The sequence below is a fragment of the Vicugna pacos genome, chromosome 32 (assembly GCF_048564905.1).
Source record: "Vicugna pacos chromosome 32, VicPac4, whole genome shotgun sequence".
Classification (NCBI taxonomy): domain Eukaryota; kingdom Metazoa; phylum Chordata; class Mammalia; order Artiodactyla; family Camelidae; genus Vicugna; species Vicugna pacos.
The window spans coordinates 4931593-4947776 of record NC_133018.1 but is presented as its reverse complement, the minus strand read 5'-3'; the positions used below and the strand labels follow the sequence as shown (position 1 = coordinate 4947776).

Sequence of the window (16184 nt, the reverse complement as noted above, 5' to 3'; positions counted from 1 at the left end):
TAAAAAACAAAATTCAACAGAGTATATTTTAAAGATCTTACAGACTTTATTCAACGATTTATGAATTGGGCAGCATCCAATCTGGCACATAGGAAGAGCTCCAAGGAGCTGTACAGAATGAAAGACTTTCATATGCAGAAGGGAGCAAGAACGAGGAAGTTGTCTTAGGCAAAAAAGCGCGTTGGTTATCGCAAGGTTATTTTCCTTTAGGGGATGGCAGGGATCTATCAGGCAGATTGCCTAACTAGTGCTGAGGAGGTGACTCCTGATTGACTGGTTTAATATTTCATTTCTGGGAGAGCCAAAACTATAATTCAATTAAGTCTCAGCTTGGTGCGGTGGGGCTTAGCACAAGTGACTCCATTTTGAGCCTATTGTTTTAACAGCCTACAGGAGGCAGAACAGAACTGATCCTATGTGGATCAATTGCCTCCTAAACCAAAAACTCAACATCTTCCATAGGAATTACCCAAGACCTAGTCCCATAGCATAATATTTAAAGTGTCCAGGATTCAATCCAAAATTACTTTATGTATAAAGAGTCAAGAAAGTTTAAACACGGAGATGACCCAAATATTGGAATTATCAGAAAAAGACTTTAGAAATGAAAAGATAGAAAGTCTCAGCAGAGGCATAGAAGGTACAGAAAATAATCAAATAGAATATTTAACACTAAGAAAATACATTCACCAAAATTTGAAAATATACTAGTAATTGGCCTCAGTAGCAAAATGGAGGTGACTGAGGAAAGGCTGTGAACTTGAAGACAGAGCGGTAGAAATTGTCTGTGATATGCAGTATGTCCACCTCTGCCAAACACGTCCATGCCTTATTCCTTGGAAAGTGTGAACGTTGCTTTTTATGATAAAAGAGACTTTGCAGATGTAATTGAGTTTATGGACTTTAAAAATCAGGGCTGGATTGTTGGGTGGGCCTAGTCTACTCACATGAATCCTTAAAAGCAGAGATTTTTCTCTGGCTGGATTCAGAGATGCAGCAGGAGAGTCAGAGGTATTTAAAGTGTGAGAGGGACTCAACCCGCTCTTGCTGGAGGGGCCACGAAAGCACTGAAAGGAATGTGGGCAACTTCTAGGAGAAAAGAGCAGCCCCCAGCTAAGTTAGTAAGGAAATGGGGTCTTCTTCAACCACGAGGAACTGAAGTCAACCATCTCAATAAGCTTGAAAAATATGCTGGATTTCAGGCTTATGAAATCCCCTGAATTTGGCCTTGTGAGGCCCTAAGCAGAAGACAGTCAAACCTAACCAGACTTCTGACCTCCGGAAATTGTGAAGTAATAAATAGGTGTTGTCTTAAGTTGGTGGTAACTTGTTATGGCAGCAAGAGAAAACTAATACATTATCCAGTATGAATAACAGTGAGGCTGGTAAGATATTAATTTAGGCAGCTTATGAACAGTTAAGTATGTATATTATAGTCTCTAATGCAATGTCTAAAAAGACTATACAAAATTAAATGGAATACTTAAAAATATTAATAATCCAAAAGAAGGCAGGAAAAGGGAAATAGAAGAATGAAAACCAGAGAGGACAAACAGAAAACAGTAAAATGGTAGACCTAAGTCCAAATATCAATATTTTTGGTCTAAACACAGCAATTAAAGGACAAACTGGATATATGAAAAAAGACTCAATTATATGCTGTCTACAAGAAACCTACTTTCAATATAACAATATAGGTAGGCTGAAAGTAAAAGGATGTAAAAAGATACATCATGCAAATACTTACTTAAAACAAAGCTGGGGTGGTTGTATTAATATCAGGCAGAATAGACTTGCTAAAGAAAGATAATGAGACACTGGATGTTCATAAAAGGGTCAGTTCGCCATGAAGACATAACAATCCCAATCATGAAGCGCCTAACAACAAAGCTTCAAAGTACATGAAACAAAAGTTAATAGAATTGAAAAGAGATGTACACAAATCCAGTTTTAGCTGGATACTTTAACACTCCTCTTGGTAATCCATGGAACAAGTAACTAGAAAACCAGGAAGTGTGTAAGAGAAATGAAACCATTATCAATCAACTGGTCCTAATTGACATTTATTGAACACTCCATCCAAAATAAACCCCTTTTTCCCCCAAGTGCACATGAAGCATTTACCAAGACAGACCATAACCTACATCATTAAGTAAACATTAATAAGTTTAAAAGAAATGAAATCATACAATGAATGGTCTCTGACTGATGGAATTAAACTAGAAACCTGTAACAGAGAGATGGTTGTAAAACTTCCAAATACTTAGAAGTTAAACCACACACTTCTAAATAACACATGGGTAAAGAAGGACATTTCAAGGGAAATTAGAAAATGTGTTGAAATGCACAAGATTGAAAATGCAACATATTGATTTCTGTGGGATGCAAGGTCTCAAATCAATAATGTAAGTTTCCACCTTCCAGGAAATTCGAAAAAAGAACAAAATAAGCTCAAAGCAAGCAGAACTATGGAAATAATTAGGAGGAGAAATCAAGGAAATAGAAAAGAGAAGAACAATAGAGAAAATTAAAAATACAAGGTAAGTACTTCTTTAAAAAGATCTTTTAAAATTGATAAACCTCTAGCCAGACTAACAAAGAAATACAGAAGACAAATGATCAGTATGAAAAATGAAAAGGTGATGTTACTGCAGACCCTGCAGATAAAAAAGATGCTAAGGGGACACTATAAACAACTCTACATGCATAAATCTGATGGTTGGATGAAATAACCTATTCCTCAAAAATCACAAACTACCAAAACGCACCCAAGATGAAACAGATAACTTGAATAATCCTTTAACTATGAATGGAATTGAATTTATTGTTAAATCCTTCTGAAAAAAGCTCAGATGGTTTCACTGCTGAAGTCTACCAAACATTTAAAGAAGAAATAACACCAATTCATACATCTCTTCCAGGGACTAGAAGAGAAGATAATACTTTCCAACTCTTCCTTAACCTAATAAAGGGCAACTACAAGAAAAACCTATAGCTAACATCGTAGTTAACTGTCAAAGACTGAACACTTTCTGAGGTCAGAAATAAGGCAAGAACGTCTGTTCTCACCACTCATGCTCATCACCATACTGGAAGTCCCCAGGCTGTGTAATAAAAAAAGAAACTAAAGGCATTCAGATGGAAAAGGAAGAAATAAAACTATTTCTATTTGCAGGTGACATGACTGTCTACACGTAGACAGCCAAGGAATCTACAAAAATGCTCTTAGAATAAGTGTATTTATCAGGGTCACAGGATACGAGGTCAATACACAAAAATCAATTGTACTTCTATAGACGAACAATGAACAACTGGAAACCAAAGTTGAAAAAAAATTCTTTTTATGATGCCCTCCTTCAAATAAAATATTTAGGTGTAACTGTAATAAAATATATAAGCTCTGTGTGCTGAAAACTACAAAACACTGATGAAAGACATCAAAGACCTACATCAACGGGGAGACACACTGTGCTCACAGATCAGAAGAGTTCAAGTCAAGATGTTAATTCTCCCCCGGATTGGACAACAGATTTAATGTAATTTCAATAGAAATCCCAGCAGAATTTTTGTTGTTGTCGTCGATGTAGACAAGTTGCTTCTAAAATTTATATGGAGAGGCAAAGAAACTAAAAAAAACGAAACAATTTTTTAAAAAGGAAGAAAACTGGAGGACTCATATCGTTCGATTTTAAGACTTACTTTGTAGCTACGGTAAACAAGATGGTGTGGTATTGGTGAAGAGAAAGACACACATCAAACAGACAGTACAAGTTTTGAAAGTACAAAAACAGACTCACACCAAGGTGCAAAGGCAGCTCCATGGAGAAAGGACAGTCTTCAATCAAAGGAAACCTCTGGACATTGACAGGAAAAAATACGAACCTCAAACTACCCCTCACACCTTATGCAAAAGAATCATAGAAATAAGTGAAAAACTTTAACTCTCAAACTTTAAAACATTAGAGAAAAGCTTTGTGATCTGAGCTTAGGCAAAGTTCTTAGACAAGACACCAAAAAAAAAAAATCCATAAAAGGAAAAACCGGTAAGTAGCACATCACCAAAACTGAAAACTTTTGCTCTGCAAAAGCCACTTTTAAGAGAGTGAAAAGACAAGCCACACTGGGGAAAAATATTTTAAAAATCCGTATCTGATAAAGGACTTGTATCCAGAATATATAAAGAATTCTCAACATTCAATAGGGAGAAAACAGCTCAATTTAAAAATGGGTAAAAGAGTTTAATAGACTCTTTCCTTAACATCATTAACCATTAGGAAAATGCAACTTAAAACCACAATGAGCTAACAATACACACCTATCAGAATGGCTGAAATAAAAAATATTGGCAGTTCCAAATACTGGCAAGAAACCGAAGCTCTCAGAGTGGGATGCAAAATGGTATAGCCACTCTGGAAGTCTGGTCATTTTTGAAAGTTAAACATAATCTTTACCATAGGAATGAGCAATCTTGCTTCTAGGTATATACCCTAGAGAAATGAAAAATTATGTTCCCACAAAAACCTATACACAAATAATCATAGCAGTTTGATTCAAAATCACCCCAAACTGGAAACACACAAATATCCTTCAGCGGGTCAATGTAAAACAAACTGTAGTGTCGTCATACAGGAATACCACTTAGCCATAAAAAGCAGCAGGTGTGACTCTTGAAGACCTTGTACTGAAAGAAGCTGGTCTCCGGAGGTTACATACATCCTCTATGATTCAATGCATGTGACCATGTGACATTCTGGAAAAGACAGATCTGTGGGGATCGAGAAGAGACAGGTGTTTGCCAGAGACTGGGGTGGGACAAAGGTATGCCTGCAAAGGGGCAGCATGAGGGAGTCTGGGGGGTGATGGAACTGCTCTGGGTCCTGATGGTGGAGGTAGTTACACAAATGTGTTCAAACACATAGGACTTCTCGTAGGAGAACGTTAATTTTATGGTATGTTAATTTTAAAAGTTTTAAAAACTGAAACAAAATATATCCAAATAAGCTTTTTAAAAAAAATGCTTTCAAAGAAATTTCCCGTCTGGGTTTCCTCCAGATGGGCTTCTTCTGCTTTATGGGTGCACTGCCACACCAGCTCTGGTCTTTGTGGGTCTGCTTATTCATTCAACTCTCAAATGAGATCAGCCTAGAGCAGCGATGTTCCTTCCCCCCGACCCTTAAACTGCAGCCCTGGGCAGGCCCTGTGTGGAAGTAGGGGTGGGATAGGTTTGGAGAGAAGGAGCATTTGGCCTTCAGTGGGCTCTGGACCCACAGAGCAGTTGTGCTTTTGTCTGGCCCGTATAATGTTCATCTAAAAATCTCTGGATTAGAAGAGCTGGTCTTGACCCAGATTCTCAGGCACTGGGGCTGGGGTATGAACACTCCTGGATTCTGCGGCCCACTGGCAGGGCCTACTTGTTTGTCCTTTTGGGACACACCCTGTGGACCCCAGCCACATCACTGGCTCTGATGATCAGCGATCTAAACAAGGCCCTTTGGGGGAAGCTCGGTTCCCAGGTCACACGTGGATGAAACATAATGGGAATTCTGAAGAGGCTTCGAGGTCTAGGCCTCCTCCAAGGCAGAGTTGGAAAGGCCTTAAACCACTTTTTTCCCACGCAGGATGACTTTTTGGAAGAGCATTTTGTAAGCAGTAATGGGCTATACACAGATGGGGGAAAGGCTGTTGTGAGGATGACTTGCCGACTTGGACCAGCGGGGTCAGAGCATCATTCGTGACGAGAGCTGCGGGTTACACTAAGCACCTGCCACGTACCAGGCACCGCGCTAAGGAATCATGGAATCTTCATGACTACCCTGTGAGGAAAAGGGCTGTCACTGCTTGGGTGAGGAAACTGAGGCTCCAGGAGGCCCCAGATCACACGGGCAGGAGCTGGCAAGGCTGGGTTCCAGGCCGCAGCTCCAGCCTTCTGAGCCGAGGCCTGTGAGGGGAACCTCTGGAGCCTGATGACAGGCCCGCTCTCCACATGGGCCCCGAGACAAAGACTAATGTCACCTTTAACCAAAAGGTGGTAAGGGGACCTTGCCATGTACAACAGTGCTCAAAAAGAAATGTTTTTTAAAAATTTGTATCTAATGGAATGCTTCTTTTGAAAACTATCTTACGCGTAAGGCCAATGTAGAAAACCAGAGTTGAGCCCCTGTGGTTGAAGGTGGAAGCTGGCTTTGCATGGGGCCCCTTGGGCTCCCAGAGCACGCTTGAAGGCTACTTATCCAGTAGGTTGGCACTTACTGTGGGAAGCACAGGAGATGATGTGATGCTTAAGGCTGGCTTCAGATGTGAAAGAGTGAGATGAGATTGTGGTGGACTCATTCCTGGGGGGAGAGCTGCAGGATTCCAGGCCTGCCTTACACACTGGGTGCTGGCCCATCTGACCTGGGTACCACCTGGCTCCCCCTCCCCCTCTGGTCAGCAGCCACAAGCTGTCACTCACGGGGTAGGAAACTTCTCTTTACCATCTTACACTTAGTTTAATCTTTAACGATAGGAATGATCAGGTTAAAAGCTGCAGCACCCTTCCTTTCTTCTTGCCTGTATAAAGGCATCGTCTGGTTTTTCTGTATCAACAAAGGGAGACCATTTAAGGGCAGATCTTGGTGTAGGATCAACGGCAGATCTGTACATCTGACCTCGCCGCAGGGGCTGACAGGATGGCTCACAGTGGGATCATGAGACGGACCTCCTTCTCATAGATGTCAGGGATCACTCCCACAGGGGAGCTGACCATGTGCACTGTGTTCTTTCCGAACAGCTGGAACTCATAGTGGATGAGCTGCTCCCAAAAGCCATTGTTGGGCCGGATGATGGGCCGGCACGACTTGGTCCACGTGTGGGCCTCCAGCAGGGACATGGCGTGGTACTTCATGAGGTAGGCGAGGCAGAGGGCGGCTGAGCGGCTCACGCCAGCGGCGCAGTGCAGCAGGGTGCGGCCCTGCTCCATCTCCACGCTGTGGATGTGGTCTGCAATGGGGTCAAAGAAGTCACAGAGCCGCGAGCCGGGTGTGTCAGCCACAGGCACCTGCACGTAGCGGATGTCCTCGTACACCGTGTTCACCACCTCCACCGAGACGTTGATGACCGTGGTGATGTGGTTGCTGGAGAGCATGAGCTTGTTGTTGGCAGCCACCCCATTGCTGATATACAGGCTGCTGGTGATCTGTGAGAGGCCGCTGACCGAGGGCTGCCGAAACTGAACCGGGAAGGCACACGGGGATGCTGTCATTGGGCCGGTAGGTCAGCGGCCAACGAGGCATGAAGGCTGCATCTTCCTGCTAGGCTGTGTCCATGGAGAACTGCAGGGAGAGAGAGGACACAAGTGAGGAGCCCAAGTTCTGTTCCCCCTCAGTATATTTCATATATTTCAGCATCTGCCCTGTTAGAATGAGACAGAGCCCCTTAGCTCTGCTGTCAAGGCCTTTTGTGGCCTGGCTCCTGCCCATTTCTCCCACCTCCTTTTAACCTTTCCTGCATCCTGAAGGACCTCAGGGAGGCCAAGCCAATTGCAGTTCTGTATGGGATCTGATCCTCTCTGGCCCAGGGCCTTTGTTTCTCTCAACCAGAACCCCCTTTCCTGACAAGTCTGCCAGATCCTAATATGTTCCATTCGGCATTGGGATCTTCACCTAGGGTCAATTCCTGAAGGAAACCTCCCAGGACTACACCCCTACCCCTACATTTAATCAAGTCCCTGCTCCAGGCAGGCCCCAGGTGCCCTTCTTCCTAACATTTATTGAAGATGTGGTTTTGCTGTGATCTGCCCACGAATCCTTCTGGGATAGCACTGTGTCTATCTTCACTTCTACTATATCACCAGTGCCAAGTTGCCTGTCCCCACAGATATCTGTTGAACATAGGAATGATTCCAACAACCACGACTCTGCCACCTCTAGAATTTTGGGGAGGAGCTGGGTCGAGGTGAGGGTGGTTCTTGGGCTGCAGGAGAGGAAGGCAAAGGCTGCACAGACAAATCCAATGCCCAAAGTCCAATGCAACAGGCTCATCCCCAGTAGGGCAGATGGGGCTGGTTTGTTCTAAATGTCACGTGAGTGCAGGGGAAAAGGCCATCCCCCAAACCCAGATGGAAGCCTATATGCTAAGGGATGTTCTGGATCCTTAACACACGAAAACCAAGGCAGAAGTGGACTGAGGGACCCCAAAACTAGTGTCCAGTGGGCAATAGGAATAGTGGAGACTGCTGCCAATTACAGGGACAAAGAGGGTGCAGAGGAGACACTGCTCTGGAAGGTGAGGGTAGTGATGGGAGGAAAGTCATTTTCCTGCTGGTCAAGAAATATTTATCAGGCACTGTAGTAGGTGCTGGGTGCTGGGATACTGAAATGCACCAGACAGCCATCGCCCCCGCCTCATAGAGCTCAAAGTCAAGTGGGAAAGGCAGACATTAAATAGGCAATGACAAGCGCAACAGAGTTGGAAAACAGGGATGATAGTGCTTACCTTACAAGAATCTTCTGAGGATTACGTGAGGTAACCTACGTAAAGCGGTTAACACAGGGCCTGGCACAGAGTGAGCCCTCTGTAAATGATAACTATTGTTGCTGTTGTTAGGGGGGTTATAATGCAGGGCATTAGAGGAATGAAGAGTAAAGGCATTTATTTCAGATTGGGGCTAAGGAGAAGCACAGATCGCTGGAATAAATGACACAAAGATCTGAAGAACGTTTAGCGTGGGGGGAGGGAGGGGGAGAAACAGCGACTCCGCAGCAGCTCAGTCACGGTTTCATGGCCTAAAAGCTTTGGTTCCATCTCCAAAACAACACAGTGAGCTGGTGTCTGAAGTTAATATCTCCATTTTACACACGGGGAAAGTGAGGCAAGAAGGGGAAATGACCTGTCTAGGGTCACAAAGCAAGGTCCAACAGCCGGTCTTTCTGGTCTCATTACGTGTGGGAAAAGTCGGCAAGCCACACCGCGGGGCTTTCGTTAATACTGGGTTATAAACGTGGAACAAAGTCAAGTGTCGACGGGAGAAAGACGCCACTTCCAGGGGTGAATCAGGTAGGTTTCCCGGGGAGTTGGCGTTGGAACGGGCGTCTTCACCCGCTCGGTGTCAGGACTTCGGTGTCTTACCTCTCTCGTGCGGGCGAAAGGACAAGTTCATTCAGGGAGCAACCCTGGGAGAGGATCTCGGGTTGGGAGAAGACGGATCAGGATCGGGAAGCCGCAATTCCCGCTGGCCTGGCGCTCCGGTTCCCATAGCAATGGTCCCCTGTCGCGGGGAGGAATTGACCGTGCTGGGTCTACGGAGAAACCCCAGCCTCGTCTCCCGGCCCCGGAGCTGCCCCACCCAGACTCACCCGGTTACCGCCCGGCGATCGCGTGGGGACCACCGCAATCCTAGCCAGGAAGTACGGTCCGCTCAGCGCGCTGCAGCCCTCTTCAGTTCTCCTAACCAGTCTCCACGGCAACGCGCCGGGCCGCACCACGGCAGTCGCCGAGGGACAATCCTGCTGCGTCGGCAGCCTTCCGGGCTCCGCGCACACTGCCTGCCCAGAGCCCCGGTGGTCCCGCCTCACTAGCGCGTCTCCTGGGCAACGCGCTGTGCTCAGCGCAGCGCGTCTGCGCACCGTGTCTGCGCAAGGCTCACTCTGCGCCTGCGCAGGGTTCACTCCGCGTCTGCGCGCCCTCGGTGAGTATGGATCCCCAGCTGGCACTAACTCCTGAGACACTCTCGAGGGTGGAAGATGAGTACCCAGCAGCTAGCCAGCAGCCCAGGCCGTCGATCACCTGGAACCGAGGCTCGCCCATTGCCTATGCGGCCGCCGACCAGGCGACCACCAGTTCTGGCACCAGCCCGGCTTCGGTCTTCCTCTGGCGCGGTAGGCTCGGCAGCCGCCCCGACATTCACGTGGGGACTCAGCCGCGTATCTGCTTCCTGCGGCCGCGAACCTCCCAGCCGCTGATGCTCTTCAGGTGCGGCCCGGGGCCCTAGGGCAGCCGAACTCCCTCAGACCCCCGCTCCCTCAGCCGGCCGCTGGACCTTGGCCCTGGCCCTCCCAGAGCCTCGGGCCCCTCGGAGCCCGACCTGTTCTTGGAACCCCGGAGAGTTTGGATTTCCCTGCTAAGCTCATCGCACCCCCGGGGTACCGGGAGCCTGAACGCCCGCAGCCCAGACGCCGGGGAGAGGCCAGAACTCCCACCTCCAACCCACACCTCCTCCGAATCGCCCCGGCCCTTCGGTCTCCCAGGCTTGACGTCCTGTACCCCGAGGGTCCCTTCTGGGCCGAGCCGCGAACTCCCTTAGAGCCTGGTGAGGCCCAGGTGCCCGCAGCCCTGCCACTCCCCTCCTCAGCCGCTACTTTCCCCAGTGGCCCCGGGAAAGTCCCCGGCACCCTCAGGCCGGCCCCAGTCCTCACAGACCCCAGTTACCCTTCCTCTCCCGTTTCACACCGCCCCTCAGAGCATCCTCCAGGCTGCCACAGATGCTTGCTTTGGAAAGCAGTTTGGTTCAAAATGATTATTAGTTATCACTTGAAAGGGAATATTTCCAGTCACTGCCTTTCCCCTCACCTTCCCAGGAAGTATTGATACGTTTGGTGCACTACTGAATGGGTGAATAGTATTTCATGTATCTTTTTTATTTTTCCCCCAATAGACAAAACAGTGTTATTTTATTTTATTTTATTTTTAACATTTTTTACTGAGTTATGGTCATTTTACAATGTTGTGTCAAATTCCAGTGTAGAGCAGTTTTTCAGTTATACATGAACATACATACATTCATTGCCACATTCTCTTTCGCTGTGAGCCACCACAAGATCCTGTATATATTTCCCTGTGGTACACAGTACAATCTTGTTTATCTATTCTGTTTCATGTATCTTTGAGTATTTAGGGCTTTTTTTTTTTTCCTGACAGGATTTGGGGGACTTTTGTAGGTGAGCATCTTGATCTCCAAACTAGCCTTTTCCATCAGCTCATGTCTTTGCTGTCAGAAAAAATGTAAATGGGCGATAAAGGGCATTGAACTACTAATTTGTAAATGTAAAGACATTTCATAAAACCACAGTTCCAAACCTTCTAAAAATGAATTAGGAAAAAAAAATTTTAATCCTTCAAAATATTTTATTCTTTAAAAATTGTCCTATGTTTTGTCCTGTCAAATCCCTATGGTACGTTTAGATAGTTTCCAAATTTTTGAAAGGAAATATTATGAGCAATTATTTTTAAATGGGCAAAAATATTTAAAGATATGTAGTTGTAAAATCACTTCACGGTGTAACCAAATTATCAAAAAGTGAAAACTCCATGGCTGGTATCCAATTTTGACCAAATTGTCATCTCTAGTTTCATCTGGAGCACCTGGCTCCATTTCCATCCTGTCTCTCACCCTCCCGAGTCTCTTCACGTCTCTGTCCTCCCCAAACTTCCTTACTTTTCTAGATTTTTCCAAACCCTTTTCTCTTAGGATTACTCTATTACCCAACTTAACTCTGTCCAAACTGTTTATTCTCTTTTTTCCAGCTTCCTCTGACCTCCCCTGCCCAGATCCAAATCCCAGATCCGGCCAGTCCTAGGCTCAAGCAGTGCCCTCTCCTCGACCTCAACTCCCATCAAATTCATCAAATTCCTCCCTCAGACTTTGCTGCTTTCCTCTCAGACCCTCACCTACCATTTCATTCTGCATTTCCATAAGATGACTGCTCCTGTGGAGTCCCTGTTGACACTCCTCTAATAGGTTACTCTGGCCTTTCTTCATCCTTCTCAGGATGATTTTTTTTCTCTTAACATCCAAGGAACACCCTTTTAACTCACATTTTCTCCAGGAAGAAACCTAGGCCTACTCCCTTGCTCCTCATAATTATGACAGCTGTGCCTCTCCCAAGAAACCTGGGGGAGCCCCAGCCACTACCCTGGGGCCCCATCAGATCAGGTCCTGTCCCAGCCCTGGCCCCCGCTGTCGAGCCTGTTCCACCTTCTCTTCCCTGCTCCAGCCTAATGAATTCCAGTGAAGCAGCAGTGAAAAAATTTTTACCCAAGAGCCACTTATCCCAAGTGATTATTCGTGACAACCTCAGTGCACAGCGGATCTATGAGATGGAGGTAAAGTCACAAGCTTTTGCACTAAAGGGTGTTAGGGTGTGTTTGGGGGATGATCACAGGTCTTAGAGGTGGTAGGCAGTCATTAAGGTGCTCTGATACAAGCCCATTTGACAGAGGGGGTAGTTGAGACTTGGGATTACTGATTGGCCCAAGGTGTCACAGCTGTCCATGGGCTGAGGGAGCCAAGGAGGATTTCATGTCTCTTAGCTCTTGTGGCATTTTTTTTTTCCTCCCTCAAAGCACATTACCCTTCTATTCAGGGAAGCCCAGAGTAGATTCCTGCTATCTGTTGGGTCCCAGAGCTTGGAGTGGCATCAACATAATTTGGTCCTTTTTTTCCTTCAGGGATTATCCCCCACTTTCCACATGAGAACTGAGGCAATTCTACTTCCTACTTATGGACAAGAAGGGTTTGACTTGTTTACCCAAAGCCCTCAGAAGAAGAGGGAAACCACAGCATCATCACCCCATAGACCCCAACTGATTAATCCATTAAATGGACCTTTCAGGCCTGCTGGGACAGGCATTGTTTGGGGCACTAAGGAAGAGGCTAGTGAGCAGGATGGACTCTGAGAATGTACTCGTTTCTTCAAGCAGAGTAGACAGTCCAGAGTTGAGCAGCTGTCCCCTCTTGACTCTGTTGAGCTACCCTCCATGTTCTAGGACCAAATCTGGATGGGCCCATGGGATTCTGATGTTGAGCACAGTGGGAAAGGTGTGAGAGACAGTGCCATGTCCTCTTAATGGTTGCAAAGACTGAAAGAAGTGTAGAGGCCTGGGTGCTTCTCTCTCCACTAAACTTCCAGTGGTGTGGAGTAGTGGAAATAGGGTGGACTTGGCTGTGGGCAGGCCAGCTATATGTGAACTTGGGGAAGCACTTTTCCTCCAGAACTCTTCTCATTTGTAAAATCTGTTAGAAGTTTCTCAGTTGCAGGTGACACAAACTGAACTTGAACTAGTTCAAGCAAAATGGAGAGTGATGAGTTTACATGATGGAGGGTGGGTAGGGCAGGGTCACCAGTGTCAGGGGTGAGAGATGGCAGGGGCTCCAGTGCCACTGGATGTGTCTTCGGGTCTCCCTCTCAGCTCCTCTTCTGCTGCTTTCTGCACGTGGTTGTCATCATCAGACTGGCTGTCCCTGGGGAGCTTGGCCTTAGGAAACCCTGGGCTGTAGCCCGGAAAGGAAGAAAAGAGCTCCCACTGTTGCTCGAGTTAGATAAATCCCGGAGAAGGACACCAGCTGGCCCTAGTTGGTCCATCCATGCCCCAGTCACTGTGGTCAGGTAGTGTGGGAGACTAATGGGACCAGGATGGGTTGGGGGCCAACCCCTATGACCAGAAGGTTTGGGGATATTGTACCTTTGGTGAGTGGGGTGAAGATCTCTAAGCTATAACTGGAAACTTTGCTGAGTTGGCTTGGTATGTGCTGTCCACCAGCCATCCAGAAGGTCACCTTTAAAGCTGTATTGAGCCTGTCCATGTTTTAGGTACACAAGGTGCATTAAGTGTTATTACCCCATTTAATAGTTCAGGAAACCAAGGCTCAGAGAGATGGAGTCATTTCACTAAGGTCATACCGTGCGTCACTTGGAGTTGCAAACCGGGGACTGACTGATCATGGTGCGGGACGTTCTCCCTTGGGACAGGGACTGCCTTCTCTGTGTTTGTAGACTGTGTCTTGCTGAGGGCCCAGCTTGTAGGAACTCAGTGGATTGGAGAGGCCTGAATGGCAATATGGCAATGTTTCTCTCTCCCCCTAAAAGTGCTCCCATTAGGTGAAGAGGCAGCTTTGGCCAGCCACTGATGTCTCAGAGCCTCAAGGAGGGCAGCTAAGATCTAGCGTCTTGGGAACCCTCTGAGCAGCAGTCTGAGGACAGTGATGATGGCTGGTACCCCTTCATCTATGCCACAGTTCTCACCCTGTGCGGCTTTGCCCCTTAGGGACTTGGGCGTGTCTGGAGACAGTTCTGGTGGCACAAGTGAGAGTGGGGTGGTGTGGTTGGCATCCAGTAGGTGGAGGCCAGGGATGCGATGCTGCTAAACATCCTACCATGTGCCGCCCCCCCTGCCCCGCCCCGCCACCTTCTCAGGAAGAATGGTCCCACCCCATACATCAGTGGTGCCGAGGTTGAGAGACCCTGATGCATAGGAAAGGGAGAATCACTCCATTCCTTGCTTAGGAATATTTGCACATGCGTCCCACCTTCCCGACTACATTGTAGTTGCTGTGAAGACCTGTGGCTGATTTTTTGTAGTATTGTCTCCACAACTAGCTCATTGGAGTAAGTGAATGAATGAGTAAGATGAAGGATGTGCTTTCACAAAGGCTGCAGTCCTGCTTGGGACAGGACAGAGGTGATATCCTAGAAGAAATGAGTAGAGCTCAGTGTGACGTAGGGGATGTCCCCGACAATACTCCCACAGCACCAGATGTGCAGTGGGGATGGGGAAATGGGAGTTAAGGAAGGGGGTGGACAAGAGGCACCCTTTCTCCTCCCCCACTGCCCCCTCCTCCTCCCAGCCAGTCTTCAGACAGAGATGTTAAGGTCAAAACCAGGCTCGTAGGCAGCAGACTGTCACAAGATACTGCAGCCGTTATCCAGCTCAGTGCCCACGGTTGACAAGTAGGGAAGTGAGGCTCCCCGTGAGCCAAGTTATTTATGGAATATTAGGTCAAGCCGGCACCCAGGCCTCTCTTCCTGTGAAATAGCTGCTTCATCCTAACCTCACCTCTGTTTTTTGTAAGATAAGAGCTTCGGACAAGACCAAGAAAAAGATGGGCCACTTGTATGACCACCTGAAAAAAAAATTCATGGCAGACCAGCTTAGAAAGCTGGGGCGCTGGAGACGGGACTCCATGAACATCCGCCAGTACCTGGATAGCATCCGAGCACACAAGGTCCCATTAAAAGTCCAGCCTAACAAGAAAAGCCGGCCACCCTAGTCAAGGTGGATGAGCTGCCCCGGGGCCGTGATGACACTTGTCTGATGGGAGAAGAGCTAGAAACCGGTCAGTCCATGCTGATGTGAAACAACAATAAACTGAGACCAGTGGACAGTGGAGCACAAAACCCCTCAGCACTTCTAATATTTCTTGTCCCGGCCCATCCCCTTCGCTGGTAAAGGCTGTCCTGATAGTCCTGTAGCTGCCCAACTGGAAAGGGCTGAATCAGGCTGGCTTCTAAGGTTGAGGCAGAGGCTGACCTTTGGTACCCACATGTCTGAGTCAGGGCCAGGCCAGGTGCGCTGGGACATCGGTACCTTAGGTGGGAAGGGCTCGGTGATGCCCCCGCCTGGCATTCCAGTGGGAAGGAGTCAGGGTGGGGCATCAGGCAGATGGGTTAAGGGTTATTTCTGCCATCCATCAGCTGTGTGACTTTGTAACCTCTCTGAGCCTCTGTCTTCTTATCTGAATGAACCAGGTAGTAATGAGGGCACCTACCCCCAACAGCTGGCCTGAGGGTGTGGAGGGCTTGGTCCAGGGCCTGTCATTTTCAATGACTGTCATCTCGATGCCTACAGTTAGTGTCCAGCCTCACCAGCCCCCACCCCCGGCCTGCCTGCTGTCCCCACTACACCCCAACAGCCCCCACATTTTACCTTTACTTGCACATGCCCCGCACCTAGAATACCTCTTCAGCCCCCCAAGGCTCTCAGGAAGCTCTTCTCATCCTTCAAGGCTCATCTCAATGCCATTCCTCCCCCTCAGAGCTTCTCTGACCTGCTTCCTGCCGGTCCCTCTACCCCCACTGCCTAAGCCATGTGGGTTTCCCCTCCCCTCTGAACCTGGCTTACCTGTGGTGGCTTCACTCTGCCTCCTGTGGTAGATGTTTGGGTGTTTGTCCCAACCAGTGATTACACTGTCCAGTCTGTGAGAGCAGGGGCCAAGGATCCCCCAAGATCCAGTTCAAGCCTCTTCGCCACTTCCCCCACCGTGGCCCCAGTGGAAAAGGCCTTCCTTCCTCTGCTTACATGTCTGTCCGCACCGAGCATATAGTTGGCCATTTCTTATTTGTTCACTGTCTCCCTGACCGCGTTGTGAAAGTCTCGGGGGCAGGGAAGCTGACTTGTTCATCTCTGTAACCACAGTGCGTAGTAACTGGAGT

General features: G+C 47.4%; 2 protein-coding genes across 4 annotated transcripts; one reads left to right on the top strand and one right to left on the bottom strand.

Annotated features, from left to right (window-relative positions):
• Nucleotides 1–22: 22 nt before the first annotated feature.
• DUSP18 (dual specificity phosphatase 18) lies at nucleotides 23–9518 on the bottom strand. Of its 3 annotated transcripts, XM_072952819.1 has the most exons (3): nucleotides 9333–9518; nucleotides 9106–9244; nucleotides 23–7310 (listed from the first exon to the last, which is right to left on the bottom strand). In XM_072952819.1, exon 3 carries the CDS (start codon nucleotides 7238–7240, stop codon nucleotides 6674–6676), a length of 567 nt encoding a protein of 188 aa, XP_072808920.1. In that variant the 5' UTR covers nucleotides 7241–7310; nucleotides 9106–9244; nucleotides 9333–9518; the 3' UTR covers nucleotides 23–6673. The 3 variants fall into 3 exon arrangements, with proteins under 3 accessions (XP_072808920.1, XP_072808919.1, XP_006218113.1); XM_072952818.1 differs by having other exon boundaries at nucleotides 9106–9518; XM_006218051.4 differs by lacking the exon at nucleotides 9106–9244.
• A 26-nt stretch (nucleotides 9519–9544) lies between these two features.
• Nucleotides 9545–15156, top strand: C32H5orf52 (chromosome 32 C5orf52 homolog). Its single transcript, XM_006218050.4, has 3 exons — nucleotides 9545–9948; nucleotides 11970–12078; nucleotides 14825–15156. Exons 1-3 carry the CDS (start codon nucleotides 9671–9673, stop codon nucleotides 15020–15022), a joined length of 585 nt encoding a protein of 194 aa, XP_006218112.1. The 5' UTR covers nucleotides 9545–9670; the 3' UTR covers nucleotides 15023–15156.
• Nucleotides 15157–16184: the final 1028 nt, after the last annotated feature.